The sequence below is a fragment of the Triturus cristatus genome, chromosome 4_2, assembly GCF_964204655.1.
Source record: "Triturus cristatus chromosome 4_2, aTriCri1.1, whole genome shotgun sequence".
Taxonomy (NCBI): Eukaryota; Metazoa; Chordata; class Amphibia; order Caudata; family Salamandridae; genus Triturus; species Triturus cristatus.
This window is the reverse complement of record NC_140586.1, coordinates 414,715,408-414,731,633: the sequence shown is the minus strand read 5'-3', so window position 1 is coordinate 414,731,633 and position 16,226 is coordinate 414,715,408. Positions and strand designations below refer to the sequence as shown.

General features: G+C 42.3%; 1 protein-coding gene across 5 annotated transcripts in view; it reads right to left on the bottom strand.

The window, feature by feature from the left end:
* AGL (amylo-alpha-1,6-glucosidase and 4-alpha-glucanotransferase) overlaps window positions 1–16,226 on the bottom strand; it is a 453,547-nt gene that overhangs the window by 116,668 nt on the left and 320,653 nt on the right. For all 5 annotated transcript variants that reach the window (XM_085601874.1, XM_085601873.1, XM_085601871.1 and 2 more), the window contains exons 26-28: window positions 13,933–14,158; window positions 2,895–3,006; window positions 1,831–1,966 (exon numbers count right to left, since the gene is read on the bottom strand). In XM_085601874.1, the coding sequence (XP_085458000.1) occupies window positions 1,831–1,966; window positions 2,895–3,006; window positions 13,933–14,158 (474 nt within the window). The remainder of the gene's footprint in view (window positions 1–1,830; window positions 1,967–2,894; window positions 3,007–13,932; window positions 14,159–16,226) is intronic.

Below are 16,226 nucleotides of genomic sequence, written 5' to 3'. Positions count from 1 at the left end.
ATTGTCAACCTCTAACCAGCCACTGATCATGGAGTGTCATTAAGGAATATAAGTTTGGTGGGTTTAAAAATATGAGGCGAGCCAATATCTGGAATGCAAGAGATATTTGAATGACCCAATTACTAGTTTCTCTATAAAATTAGAAAGTTGATGCCGAAGTAAGAGAATAGTAACAAAAGCAATAAACCTTAGACACCAGAAGACAAGAGGCAGAAGAGGCCTGAAACTATTCTATTGATTAGTTTAAATGGTATCAGAACAGTATTGCTGAAATTGTCAATGTTAAAAAATCCTGTCAAATTAAAATAATTTATTCATTGATTTTGTAGCCTGCATTCAGCATTTATATGATTGGAGGGAACAAAACATGATTGGCTCCATATGTATAATTCCATATTTAAAGGCCAGTTTTGTTTTTTAACACCGGAGGAAGAATGTTGACAGTACTTTCATTTAAAAACATTATTACAATATTTTAAAAAAGGACACCGAAATTAGAGAATACTCATTCTATGCAATATGATAGGTCTCCATACGCCCTTCATGTTAAGAATGAAATTGCAATGACAGTCCCGTTTAAAGCTGCAGCATACTGTGTGTTGATCTGGTAGGCGAGTAGCTTAGAAAACTCATATGTCCTCCCCCCAAACTCATATCACCCCCACCACACTGGCACATCTTGACTAAGCAAACTTAGTCACGGGATGATAGTCCTCAGGCAATATCGGAAAACTGCTTGATCCACTGTAAAAGTCATCAACTCCTGTGAATAGTAGTAGATTTGTGTGATATCTGGTTTCCAGTGCACTGCATCTTTCCTGCTTCCTTTCCCTTGCTGCTCAGCCAGTGAGGATGTGCTGTGGAATGTTGGTGTGCATGATGAGGTAATGAAATGTTGGGATGCCTAGTTGTGGAGTGTCAGTTGAGAGTATGGGCTGAGCAGCAAGGTAGCTGCTCCTGGTGTGGCTAGCTTAATGTCTGTTACCATCTACTAAAGACTACCCAAGAACTGCATCAGTAAACCTTCATCTTGATTCTACATCTCGACTACTGGACTAATTTACTTTCATTACAATTTTGTTCCTAATAAAGAGTACGGCGGAGGACAATTCCTTACTTTAGTTGATATATTATATTCTTCCCTGACAGCTAGGTCATGGGAGAATATAATGTCCACCCCTCCTGCCAGCACTGAGGTAAGAGACTAGGCTAGACCCTAACTCTCTTGCATGTTATGTGTTCTAATAACTGAGCCTTCTGCATCGGCAATCAAGGCTTGTCCTGTGTATAAGGTTTAACTTAGTGGTATTCACAAATATTAGCAATGTACTTCTCATACTTACTCAACTTATAAATGTATGTCTCAAAAAATAGGTCTAAGTGGTGTAATCGCAATGTACGGTGAAAATGCTCTCAATACCTACATTATAAGTGATGGAAGGTAATGAATTTCCTTGTGAAGGAAAAATAGAATGAAAAATATTGTTCAAATGCAAATTTTTCCTGTCCCTGAGGCTGTGGATAGTCTACACTGCAGTGAAGCTGGAGCTATAACATGAGGGGAAGCAGACATCAACACGGTAATCTTAAAAAAAAAAAAAGCTGCAGGTTTCCCTGGTGTATGTCTGGAAATCGAATGACATAGGGAAAAATCATAAATATACACATGTGTAGGCTTACATGTAAGCAACAGATATTTTTAGTAAAGGTCCATGAATGAAGAGATACGCAATATCACCACCAATCAAATCAAACTGCATATATGTTAGTCTTTCCAGGTGTTTACTCCCTGTACACATTCAGAGACACAGTGTCACTTCAAAATTATACCTTGGGGTAGCTGGGATTCCTCTGTTGCGCGCTCTCTCACTCTCTCCCATTTTATCCATCCAAGTGCCACAATTCAAACGATTTCCTCCAAAGACAAAGCCAGTTTCAGAGTTCACTCCAGCTGTTACATTAAAACCTAGGAAGAAACAAATCTCGAAACAATTAAATCTTGATACTTGTACAAATATTTTAAAATATGCGCAAGTATGTTAAAATGTTACATGAGTATACGGGTCTAATTCGCGTGGTTTACATTTTGATATAATCAGGCTATATAAAAGAAAGGATAATTGTAAATAGAAAAACTGAAACAATCCAACAATAAACAACCCTCAAATATTACACAAAGTCACTATGTGGACCAAAACAAAATATGAATGTTGTACACTGTTTAAGTCTCATCCTGTTGTATCCAATATTACTTGGCATATAGTGTGGCCTCAATTACAGATGCTTCGGTAAATTCTGCCACCAGTGCAAAACCCTGTCTCCATGGGTGTCACAGAAAATACTGGAACCCAGAGAACAGCCAAATTTAAAAAAATCAAAAAACAAAAAAACATTCATAGAGTCGATTCACCAGAAGGATGTTTTAGTTTTGCCAATGATGGTTTTTATGATCATAAAAAAGGTTATCATTCGTCATGCACATGGACGCCAATTTGCCAAAACGCCAAGTATGTGTGGCATTATTACCCCTGCCACCACTGATGACAACATAGGATTAATATCCCGTCAGCTCTCTTTGCTCCTTAAAAGCTTTATATCAGCTTCTGCGGGGCAAGGCCTAGGAGTTAAACAACAGAAAGTAAAATGAATCACTAAACTTAATTTTAAAAATCCTTCATTCAAAATAAGCAGTTGCTTTTATGGCTTATATGAGGGCTGCCAATCACAAGTTACAAAGAAACATACAACAAAATGAAAACAGAAGTAAAAAAAAAAAAAAGACACATGCAATAAAGTAGATCCAAAATTTAAAAATAAAGGGAGACTGATTTATGAATCTTTGAATATTAGCTCTAATGCACACAATCAGTATTGACGCCACTCTCCACAGTTACCTTCGTCCCTCATGTTACGATCGATCTGCAGTCCAGCATTCCGTTCACGAAACTGTATTCCCTGCATGTGCCGCTGCATTGCTTCTTGTATTACTTCAAACAGTGGTTGATCCTGAGTGTGGAAACAAAATGTATGCAAACCATGGCATTAAAAAACATCCAGTTCAAGTACTGAATAGGTCACAGAAATCTAAAAAACATTGCAAAGTAGATTCCAAGTAAAATATTTTCTTGACATTGTAAGAGGCCAGGAATGTTCAAAAGAGAAAACTAGTGAAATGTCTGCACAGCAAACCTTCAATTTTGCTTTCCTCAGGTTCGCACAATAAATTAAGCTAAAAGCATAAAAAGAGAACTGTATTTTTAAACTAAGGGTAAGCTCCTACTACTAAAGTACCCTTAGAAAGAAAAATGCATTTTCTGACATGGAGAAGAAGTGCATAATATGTGCACCCAAACACAGCCACAATGCATTCTGGGCTTTGGGCCTACTTGGCTGGTATGACGTTCATCTGATACTTAAGCTTTCCTGTGTTTAAACTGATAAATAGCTCTCCTGTTTCAGGACTGAGATTTTGAAACATGCATGTTTCTAAATTCTCAACTTGCCACTTCAAAGTAGATTTTCACTGTACTGAACAAGAGAATCTATCTGAAAGAAGCAGGGTGGGTAAATGTAAGGAAGAGGTGAAGAGGTGTTCAAACCTTTTCTAAAAAATTAAACGTCAAATTGAAGACCCATATTATCTCTATTGACTGCAAAAATACATAGCTTCTCAATCAATATATCAGAGGAAAAGTAGGTGGTCGGGCTTTTTCTGAAAACCACTAAGTACTGGAATAATTCATTTGGCCCTCTTCAGAATTACTAGTAAAATAAATGGGTTTCTACCCAATTTTACCGTCAAATGATCTTGTAAGATGCACAATGTTTATGTATATTTTGAAAATTGTCTTTGAAAATCCAAAAGCCCTCCAATTCCACACTTTTCTTGATTAAATGAGATACTTGATTAATTTGCACAGTTGCATTTTTTTTACTACATTTCATAATTCAAAATTCAATAGCAACCACTGTTGTTGTGTTAGACTTTGTGTTCACGCTTAGCTGAAGGATAAACGCAACGGTCTAAAAGTGGCTAAAATAAATGTATTCATGGGTAAGACAAAATACTGTGCCATGAGATGAGATGCCATATTCATTCATTTTTTGTTATATATAAATATTATTTTACTCAAAGTCAATTCTACGTATTGAATGATTTTCAATATACATCTTTTATTTTATTTGAATTTTAATGAATCATATTAAAATTATAAAAGGAAAACGTTATTTACCTAGTAATCATCTGCTTGTGGCATACAGTACTGTAAACTCACAAGCTTAGCCTAATTCCGCCATCTATTGTTGGGCTTGGATGTGTGCAAGTTGTTTTTCTTCGAAGAAAGTCTTTCGAGTCACAAGGTAGTATTACTCTTCCTCTTGCTGGTAACGTACATGGTCATCGACTCCATGGTTAGATTGTTGAATATGGAACGTGAAGCAAAGCGTATTATAAAGCGATGTCCATCCGAAAGGTGTTTGTGAAAACTAGTGAAAATAACTAACAAGTACAAGTGTCCTTGGAGGAGGGTTGGCACATGTGAATCTACAACATTACATGCCATGAACAGATGCTTACTACGTAAATACCATTGTCCATTTGAGGCACGTGCGGCTGTAGATACATAAGCTTAGCATAAATTGTAAAAAACAGTTGTCCTCTATAAGCAGTGGTAATCCTGTGGGAGTTGCAATTGTCTGAAATAGTGTCCATAGAACTACTTGTCCCACATTGGCTTGTTGACTGGCCAGTATATCTACACAGTAATGTTTTGCGTATGTATGTGGGGTAGACCATGTAGCTACTTTACATATGTCAGCTATGGGTATGTTTCCTAGAAAGGCCACTGAAGCTCCTTTTTTGCGAGTGAAGTGAGCTCTATGAGGAATGGGTACATTTCTTTTAGCATAGCATGTTTGGATGCATTTAACAATCCATTGTGCAATGGCTGATTTAGAAATGGCCCTTCCTTCGTGAGGTTTTGTTTGTTGTTGGGTTTTTCTAAATGATTTAGTCCTGTCAATGTAATACATCAGAGCGCAAGCTCTGCCCAACAGATACGATTTAGCAATAGATATAGATCGTTTCTTTCTTTCACTTTTTTTGTCAGGCGCTTGCTCTGATTACTACAGAACCCTGCAAATTATTCCCATCAGGGCCCGGAATTCCGTACCCTGGACGACCAGGACCATAGAACTTGCTCTTCAGTTACAATTATGCAATTCTTATAAAAGGTAATGGGGTGTCATGGACTGTTTTGCTGATGGGCTAGTCCCCAGAGACGTGCCTAGCACAGAGATATTTTGTTTTCATGTGGCTCACGTAAACGTGTTTATTTCAGAACACGGACAGGCTGCACAGAACCTACAGACAGGCTTTCGGCGTGCATTTGGCAACATGCTGAGGAACATTCCTTGGGACTGTAATTATATTGTACAACTTTTGTACAAATCTATCATTTGAATAAGGTAATGCTTCAAGAGTCTGCACATTTTGATTAGGTATTTCTGCACGTCTCCATAATTTATGTCGGTTTCTTTGGGACTCTTCCATCTACTTTACTATCGTCACTATTCATTCTTTTCACATTTTGGTTTGTGACACTGAGTTTGGGGCTATTTTCCTGCCTTCTGGTTTTCCTAGCAATTGGGTTTAAGGTGAACATTACTGAACTAATGAGTGAACGGATACTTCACTACTTTTTTAACCGAATCTTTTGTTGGATTACTTCCTTTCTATGTGACTGGAATTAACACACATGAATACCTTGGAATTATTGAACCACTTTTGGATGCTATCTTGTACTTTTGGATAAGTTTAAAGTGTTTTATAACCATTACTTCCACAGCCTTGAAAAAGTTACATCGGGTAACGAAACACGTGTCGGCTGTTTTTGGATCACCGCTATACTGAATTTTGGATACTTTGTTATTTGTCCCTACTGCACGAGAAACTGGTGCATTGTAAAGGGACCAATTGTGCATATTGCAATTTGAACATTGTAATTTTGAACTACGTGTGAATTAAATAACATGTGTTACGACCAAAACTTGTTGGGACAGTATTGTTTAATCTGAACTTTGGGGGACAGCCAAGATTTTGTGCTCGAATACTGCATTATTACACCTTACCTCTTACCATACTTTGTGATACTAGAGTGCCGGGATAGTACCTAGTTATAAAAAACGTTGTAACCACAAGTGCCCCTTCCCCGGGTCTTGTGGCCAGTCACATCCTAGGTAGTGGGATGTTTTTCTATCCTGATGGGCACTGAAAATTGTTCTAGCTACTAGGGAATAGATGTGCGACTTACAGTTCCATCACAATAGTGTTTGGTGAAGGTGTGTGGTGTAGACCATGTTGCTGCTTTACATATGTCATCTAAGGGAATGTTCCCTAAGAATGCCATGGAAGCCCCTAATTTGCGTGTTGAATGTGCTCAAGGGGGAATTGTTAATGTGCGTTTAGCCATTTGGTAGCATATTTGAATGCATTTTACTATCCGCATCGCGATCCCAGCTTTGGAGATACGGTTACCTTTATGAGGTGGGGAGAGGGCTACTAACAGTTGTTTTGTTTTTCGAAAGGGCTTAGTGCTGTCAATGTAATAAAGTAGGGGTCTTTTGACGTCTAGTGTGTGAAGAGCTCTCTTTGCCACAGAGTCTGAGTTTTGGAAAAACACCGGTAACTCAACTGATTGGTTAAGCTGAAAAGCAGAGATGACTTTGGGAAGGAATTTTGGATTTGTTCTGAGAACCGCTTTGTTATGATGTATTTGTAAGAATGGTTCTTGTATGGTTAAAACCTGGATCTAACTTACCCTTCTGAGAGAGGTAATTGCGACAAGGAAAGCTACTTTCCATGTGAGGAACTGAAGTTCACATTTATGTAGAGGTTTAAATGGGGGACCTATGAGCCTGGTAAGAACAATGTTTAAATTCCACACCGGAGAGGGTGGCAGTCTGGGAGGAATTATTCTTTTAAGGCACTCCATAAAGGCTTTGATTGCAGGTACTCTAAATAATGACAAGTGTTGTCTGTTTGGTAAATAAGCAGCAAGTGTCGCTAGATGTAATCGTATGGATGAATATGCTAGATTACATCTTTGTAAGTGTAGCAAATAGCAAATGATGTCCTGGATTTTAGCATCCAGCGGGTCAATATTATTGATTTTGCAGTAGATGGCAAATCTTTTCCATTTTGCTGCATAGCAAGCTCTAGTAGTAGGGTGTCTGGCTTCTTTAATGATGTTCATACAGTCCGGCGGAAGGTTAAGATAAACGAACTCTGGGACTTCAGGAGCCAGATCGCGAGATTCAGTTGACCTGGATCGAGGTGCCTTATCTCTCCATGGTTCTGCGTTAGCAATGTTGGGGAGAGGCGTAGTTTTTGGTGTGGAACTATTGAGCGTTCTAGCAGTGTTGTGAACCACGGTTGGCATGCTCATGTGGGAGCCACCAGGATCATCTTGAGAGACTGTTATCTGAGCTTGCGTACTACTAGGGGAATCAGTGGGAGTGGCGGAAAAGCGTAAGCAAATCTGCCTGACCAGTTCATCCATATCGCATTGCCTTTGGAAAACGGGTGAGGAAACCTGGCGGCGAAGATTGGGCATTTAGCATTTGCGTGTGTGGCGAACAGATCTATGTCTGGTTGACCCCACATTTGGAAAAATGGTTGAAGAACTTGGGGATGAAGTTCCTATTTGTGTATCTGCTGTGTCTGTCGACTTAGCAGATCCGCAATCTGATTGTGAACTCCTGGCAGTTCTGCCAGAAGATATATGTTTTGTGGAATGGCCCATCTCCAAATGTTTTGTGCAAGCTGGGACAGCTGCAAAAAATGTGTGCCTCCTTGTTTCTGTATGTAATACAGGGCTGTCATGTTGTCCGTCCGGACTAGGACAGTCTTGTGCTGTAGATGTACTTGGAATGATTTTAATGCTAGAAATATTGCCAGTAATTCTAGGTCATTGATGTCGAGCACTTTCTGTTGAGTGGTCCATTTGCCTTGAATTGTGTGGTTTAGGAGATGGGCTCTCCAGCCGGTGAGTGATGCGTCTGCTGTTAGCACTATGTGTGGAACCGGCTCCAGAAACGGACGCCCTTTGGACAGGTTTTGTGTGTTCCACCACTTCAGAGAGCGATGTGTGCGGCTGTCCACCAACACCAGATTTGTAAGTCGTCCTTTAGCCACTGACGTGCTAGGCATTCCTGTAAGGGGCGCATCTGAGGTCTTGCATGAGGTACGATAAAGATGCAAGAGGCCATCATTCCTATGAGTTGCATGAATACCCTTGCTGGGAGGGAATGCTGTGGTTGAAATCTGGTGATTAGTATTTGCATACTGGCTAGCCTGGCTGGATTGGGATATGCCAGAGCCCTGGAGGTGTCTACTGTGGCCCCTAGATACTGATGTATGTGGGAGGGCTTAAGATTTGACTTGGGGTAGTTTACTGTGAATCCCAAGTTGTGTAGCAGCTGGATGGTTTGATGAACACACTGGTTGAATGACTTGGCTTTTATTAGCCAGTCATCGAGATATGGAAAGACATGGATTTGTTGTCTTCAAGTGTGCTGCTACAACCGCAAGGCACTTTGTGAACACTCCGGGTGCGGTGGTCACCCCGAATGCAAGGACTTTGAACTGATAGTGTTGTCCGTCCACTATGAACCTTAGATACTTCCTGTGAGCAGGGTGTATGTAAATGTGGAAGTAGGCGTCCTTGAGATCTAGTGTGGTAAGGAAGTCGCCTTGTTGAAGTAGTGAGAGGACCTGTTGGAGAGTGATCATATGAAAATGATCTGACTGTATATAGAGATTGAGGGGTCGGAGGTCGAGTATTGGCTTTAGGGTCCCGTCCTTCTTGGGGATTAGGAAATACAGCGAGTAAACCCCTGATTCTTGATGCTGTAAGGGAACTAGTTCTATTGCCTGCTTTTGGAGCAGTACGAGAACCTCTTGTTTTTGGAGATGAGGAAATATAGAGAGTAAACTCCTGTTCCTTGATGTTGTTTGGGGACTGGTTCTATTGGATGCTTTTGCAGCAGCGAAAGAACTTCCTGTTTGAGGAGTGTCAGATGTTCCGTGGACATTGGACGCTGTTTGGGTGGTATGGTTGCTGTAAGTTCCAGGCAGTAACCATACTGGATAATTTGTCTTACCCGCTTGTCTGTTGTGATGGAATCCCAGACAGGTAGGAACTGTGAGAGTCTCCCCCCGACCAGAGTGGAATGGTCTGGAGGGAGTGGAGGGAAGTCACTGTTTATTAGTGGGGGAGGCGCAAGTGTTGTTGTTACCTCGGCCTCTCCCTTTGTTGTTATTTCCCCTGTATCCGCCTCTAAAATATCCTCTATTGGGGGATGTTTGCGTGGTGTTTTTGTAGGAAGAGGAGGCGGTCTCTGTTCCAATATTTTTAGACGCTCCTCTATAGAAGGAGCGACGAAAGGAACCACGTATGGCTGGAGACTGTAATGCTCCCATGGATTTAGCAGTCTCCGTGTCCTTTTTCATCTTCGCTAGAGTGGTGTCTACAGCCGGTCCAAAAAGTTGTTCCTGATTGAACGGCTGGTTGAGGATACTTGTTTGTACCTCCTGTTTAAAGCCTGAGATGCATAGCCAGGCATGTCGTCTGAGTAGTACACTAGTGTTAATGGACCCAGAGGCTGTGTCAGCTGCATCAAGGGCACACTTGATTGATGTGTGGGTTATTAATTTGCCCTCTTGAATTAAATCATTTGCCTGGGTTTTGTATTGATCAGGTAAATGTTGTAATAGGAGTTTCTAGTCGGTCATGCTATCGTATCTAGCAAGTAATGCTTGGATGTTGGCTATGCGCCAGTGATTAGCTGCTTAAGCAGCAACTCTCTTGCCAAAGGCATCTAACAACTTAGATTCCTTATCTGGAGGTGGTGCGTCACCGGAGGTTTGAGAGTTGGCGTGTTTCCTAGCGTTAGTTACCACTAGTGAGCCTAAGGGTAGCCGCCCCTTGATGTAGGTGGGATCATCGGGGGCGGGTTTATATTTTTTGTCAATCCTGGGATTGAGAATTATAGCTCTCACCGGGTCTTTGAATATGACGGGGCATGTTTAATTACCCTTTTTAGCATTGGCAGGATTTGGACAGTCTTCTGTGACTGTTCGAAGGTGTCTAGAAGGAAGTCCTCTTCTGCAGGGTCTGAATGCATCTGAACACCATGGTTTGACAGCAGCTCTATTTACAAGCTGACCAAAGCCAATATTGTCATCTGGGGGAGATGGCTTTGTTGGGTATGGCTGGGGATCAGGGAGGTCTGGGGGATCTATTGGGTCATCATAATCGTCCCAATCGTCCTGTGGTGCGTCCGTGTCGTCATCAGGGTCATTGTTGCCTTCACACCCCCCCTAAATCATCATCATCATCCTGTGGTGGTGGTGAATGTGGTGGAAGTTTTGGAGGCTGTGGAGGAGAGACAGGCTTAGGAGGAAGAACAGGAGAAGAGGGTATTATAGGTGAAGTGGCACAATCTTTTTTCTTCGAAGTTACTACAGGAGTGTCTGGTGTGTCCAACTTCCTCTTCTTGTGTGGAACAGCAGCCACATGTCCTGTTTTGGGGTCTATATGGAGTTTTTTCTGCTTCGGATCGACAGGTTCCGGTCGAAAAAGTTCTTCCTCTTCGGTAACTGCTTTTGGCGCCGACTTCTTCGGGTCTGAGCGGGGTTTGGATTTCTGCTCCGAGGGAGATGGCTTGGGGTCCTTTGGGTTGGCTATGGAGGTGGAAATCTTTTTCGGTTCCGAAGGCTCTGGCTTCGGATCCGATGGTTTTTCTTTCGGCGTCGAGGTAGTCGGTGCGGACTTCTTTTTGGGAGTAGGTTGCTCTCCTGTCTTCGGTGCTGAAGGCGCCTGCAGGACACTGATATGCGGTTTGCTCGGTCCCGAGCTACCGGAAGGCTTGTCCTTTATCTTCGGAGCTGGGCCGGGGCGGGGCTTCCGAAGCTTGGTTTCGGTCATGACTGGGGCCAGGAGGTGAAGTCTTGACCAGGGCCTTCTTTTTTTCGGGTGGAGTTGGGGTAGGAGCAGTTGTACTCACTCGTTGACCAGGAGTGATGTGGTCGTCTGAGTTGTCTGCTTCGGACACGATTTCCAGGTCCTCAGAATCCTCCTCCGAGACATCGGGCCTTCATCGAAGATGTCCACTGGTGCTGGAGCTGCTCGCTGTGCCATGATGTGTCATCGGGCCCGGTGATGACGGATGGTCTTCTTGGATCCTAAAGAGGCGCAGGCCTGGCAATTGATCTCGTCGTGCTGGGGCGAGAGACACAGGTTACAGACCTTGTGATGGTCACTGTGTGTGAATTTCGCTCCACGCTGGTGGCATTTTTTTAATGGAGTCCTTTCCATGAGCTGTAGGCCCGAATGGTGTCGATAGGCCCAGCGGCACGCGTCGACGACTGGAATCGAGTAGCTGAGATGCGCGTCGAAAATCACGTGATTGAAAACAATACCGTCAATTTGGAGATCGTTTGCACGTTGAAAAGGTTTGGAGAATAAGGTGCCGAACTGGAGCGAAAAAATTACATCCGAACCCAATGACGGAAAAAAACAATCTGAGGATGGAGTCGATGCCCATGCGCACTATCGTCCAAGGGAGGAGTCACCTATCTCGTGACTACAAAAGACATTTCCAAGACAACAACAAAGTGCACGAATCCGAGCCCAACACCAGATGGCGATCTATGCATAGTGTACAATCTGCAGATCATATACCTCGAACCTTAAGTTTCTTGGGAAAGCAAGCACAAAATAGCAATTTCTGGATGTCCTAATCACAAAACTGTATTACATTCAATGTGAGGATAAAAGAAGTCTTCAGTTTGTGCCACTGCAAGTTTGCAAAAAATACTTATATAATGATCCACAGACAGTTTTATAAGGAAGGACCAGCTATAAGTAAACCATTCAGAATCCACTCCATCAGGTATATACATCTATAAATAATATACTGTTCTTAGTTTTGACGTGTAATGGCTCTTTCGCCATTAATAGAAGCCAATTTCACTGACAGGTGGCTGACACAGCGTCATTAGGCATACAATCAAACACTAACCAAATATCACAAACTACCTTTGCTGTGGGGTGAACACTTATTTGAGTTGTGGAGTATAGACATTGACCAAAAGAAAATGTAATTCCTTGTCCCTCAAGTATGAGCTGCTTAACTCGGTAAGGTTGAGCATTGGAGTGTTGGCTTGCTAAGGCAGGCACTTGGATGGCCGACAGCTGCCTGAAATTGAAAAGGACTAAAGCGGAACTACCCAAGTCTGGCGGCCCGTCTCCCTTGGCAAGCTCCTGGAACCCAAACATAAAGTTAAAAATCTAGGACTTTGGTTTGACACCAAACTCATCTTCAAGGATCAGATCAGAATCATCACAGGCATGTGCTTTGGCACCCTAAAGGCCCTTAAAAGAATCTTAGACTTCTCAATGAAGTCTCGTAAAACCATTGTGCATGCCCTCATCACTTCCCAACTGGACTATTGCAACGTCCGGTATCTAGGGGCTACGATGGGCAGCCTAAACTTGCTACAGAGAGTACAAAATGCCTTGGCTTGTGCTCAATCTTCCTAGAAGATCTTCCCCCTCGGAAGCTCGTAATCAACTGCACTGGCTTCCATTAATCAAAAGAATTAAGTTCAAAGCCATGTACCTCTGCCGCCGCATCCTTCACCAGCAAGGTCCCAAAAATCTGCCCTCTATGATCCAACCAAACAACCCTGGCCGCGATCTCAGATCATCTTCGGTGAAACTAGCCAGGATGCCTAGGGCACTGAAAGCCAGACTGGAGGCTTGTTTCCTTCTCCTTTCTGGCCTCCAAAATGTGGAACATCCTCCCCTATGACCCGAGCAGCACCATAGGAGAAGCTTTTCAGAAGTAAACTGAAAACCTGGCTGTTTCGGTCCTCTTGATGACTACTCTGATGTCTTCTGGTTTGATTCATCTTGATCTCTTCTCTCTGTCTGTCAGTCAGTCTGGATCTTAGCATGGGGACACACTGTCCGGTGAATCCAGGCACTTTACAAAACGCTTTATTATATTATACAGCACCTTGCATAAAGCAATACGTTTTAAGTGCCCACATGGAAACGAATTAAAAAGCAGTCACTCGGTTGAACACAGTGTCAGGGACTGCTTTATTATAAAAAGTATTTTAAGATTCTGACACTCCTGCATTCAAAGGAACCCATTATGTAAATGATGAGAAGAAATAAAAAAGAAACCTTTTACATAAATGGGTCGATTTATAATTCAGAAGTACCCGAGTAAGGGGGTTCTTTAAAAATTGTCCTTCAATGGAGTATCCAATGGACCCAAATAAGCTGAGCATTTTCTAATGCATTGTCTCAAACATCTCTGTGGAAAGACTGGGGAAGCAGGGGAGATTCAGAGATTCAGGCACTTCAATAATTGAAGTCAGGACACTGAGTTCCAGTCCACAGGGAGTAGCCCACACAGAATAAACAGTGTATGTTAAGTGCAAATCGATGGAATTTTGAAGCCTCTAATGTACATGCTATAAGGAAATGCTGCATTTCTGTTTGAAGAAGAGGAACAACAAATGAAACTGAACACACTAAATGCAGAAATCTCTTGAGTAATGGTCATGGTATGATAACATGATTCTATATGTTAAACATGTGACTTTGATACAGATACAGTTAAAGTGTTCTATTTAATACTAGAAAAATAATTATTTTCCAGTTTTGGGAGTGTGCACCTTTTTCAGCAATAGGGCCCCAATTCTCAACAATCTCCATTTTAAAGTAAAAAATAGTAGCGAAAGAGCATGCTCTGGATTTCAACTGCAAAGGGTGTAAGAAGAAGTCAAAGTGTGATATATTTGTAGCGCGACATGGCTTCCCCTTTCACAAATTGTAAATTTAGAATGATCTTTACCACTGCTCCTGCCGGCTGTGCTGAAGAGTCGTCTTTAGGATACATCCGTGAAACTGGACACTTGAGAATGTCTGTGCCATTGGCAACGATGTTGCAATAATCCTGTATACACTGGAGCCACCACCACACTGCATCACGGCAATTAAATCTGGCATGGGTGCCTTGGCCAACAAGATTCGGGATGAGGCCATGTCTCATGGTGCCTGCATAGGCCAAAATAATGTTCCTGAAATTAAAGTGTAAGAGGTTGCAGGTTATAATGCGGCAGACAATTCATCCACACTTTTGCACCTCAGAATATTCCCCTAGAACACTGAAGTTGAATGACTGTTATGGTTATGACATGCATGTTGATCAGCTATGGTCAGCATTGCAATCATAACTCTACCCAATATACTATTCATTGTATTGTTCAATACCTCGTGCATGATGTCAAAGATATGATGATGGATTAGGTCATCACCAATTACCTTAATGTCATAAACGATGTAACTCAAGAAATCTGCTACCCCAGAGTCCACTGGGCTGAACATCTAGCCATCCCCAGCAAGTGATGGACGCACGGAATGGCCTGTACTTATCTGGAAGGTTGTTGGTTCCAGAGTACACTTCGGGCCAGGTGTATCGGAGAATCGGGCTGTTTGCGACAGCTATAACGGCTTTCAGTATGTACTAACCCTATTCTGTGAGTCAGTAATCTATTACAGACTCGAAAAAAATACGGTTTGCGAGTCGGAATTAGGAAGGGGCATGACAAGGGCGTCCCTTCCTAGTACTGAGTCGCAGGGGCATGTATGAATGTTTTGAGACCAGAATGCGTCACAAAAAAATCATATTTTAACAACTCTGTGATGGAGGTGGTAATGCATTTGCAAAGGGGAAGGGGTCCCAAAGGGATCCCTTCCGCTTTGTGACTGTGGGCGCCAACATTTTTTAAGAGCAAGTAGTGGTCCCAAGGACCACTGACTACTCCTTAACAAGTATTTGCAATGCAATAGGTCCCGCATTACTGAACTTGCATTATTATTTGAAACGCCAATAGGGCAATTTTCAGTAACACGAAACCTATTGCATTACAAATGCTTGTTCAATCTTGATCTTACTGCTGGAATTCCATGACTTTCTCCAGCAGGCCAGTGGTCTGTAGAAATGTTCCTCCTCCGGATAACAACATGGATAGATCCTGCATTTGGTTGATGGAGGACGGGGCGAGGAGGATGAGTGAGCGAGGAGTCAAGAGATGGCCAGAGCTGGCCAACCAAAAGAATCAATTGGTGATGTCCGTCCGCTGAGAGGGAACGAAGCACCAAAAGGCGGGATAGATGCACAATATCAACCTACCAGAGAAAAGGAATTTTAACAAGTAGACACTACGAAACACCGGAGATAAAAGTATGTAAGCATTAATCCCGCTGAATTTCCAACCAGCCAATTACATATACACTATAGAAACCGATAATTAATACGGGATTGCATAAATACTATAACATAACAATACATGCAAGCATTTCCCTTCCCACATTAGTGACGGGAGGCTATCTTAAAGGGGGAATTAAGACCGAATGGTGAAAAGAAAATAGAAATCCCCCGGTGTACAATCTACAAACTCACACATAAAAGAATAGAAAGGCCAGCGTGGAGCGCAATATAAAATAAGCATGGAAGGATACATTAAAACTTGCTGTGGGTGACAGATCAATATTTCATTAGATTGAGCCTGAAAAGTCTCAAACCAATGGCTGAAAGATTTTGTTTGGAGAAATCCTATTGTTGAAAGTGACCGCCCCAAATCCAACTCTGTATTGTAAGCAGTAGGTCTGTCACTTGCTGCAACACTTGGTTATGGGTTTGAGGAGTAAATTTGGAGAGTCAGGAAATGCAAATAAATGGTAGTTTGGGAATTGCCAAGAGATTCCAATTTAATTTATTTTGGGCAGTCTGTCGATGATAAGGAGAGCAAAAGACAAAAGTACTGGGGCTCGGACACATTTTTAGACACTGAGTGGGACATGTAACGAGATACTGCTGGCTCTACATCTGTACATTGCTAGGAGAAACAGCCATTCCTGTTAAATGCTTTGCTGTGTTCTCTTGTTGCCTGCCGATTGCTGAGCTGCAGGAGGGACTGCCACTCTGCAACTTATCTGGATGAGCTGTCATGCTGCCTGCTACCTGCCTTTGTGCCTCTACTCAAGTGTTCTCCAAGGGCATGTTGGCTTCCCCAGTGTTGTTCGGGATCTCAGGGTCAGCAAAGATCCCCCTGCCTGCCCTTGCTGTGTGACTCTGCTGCTGGT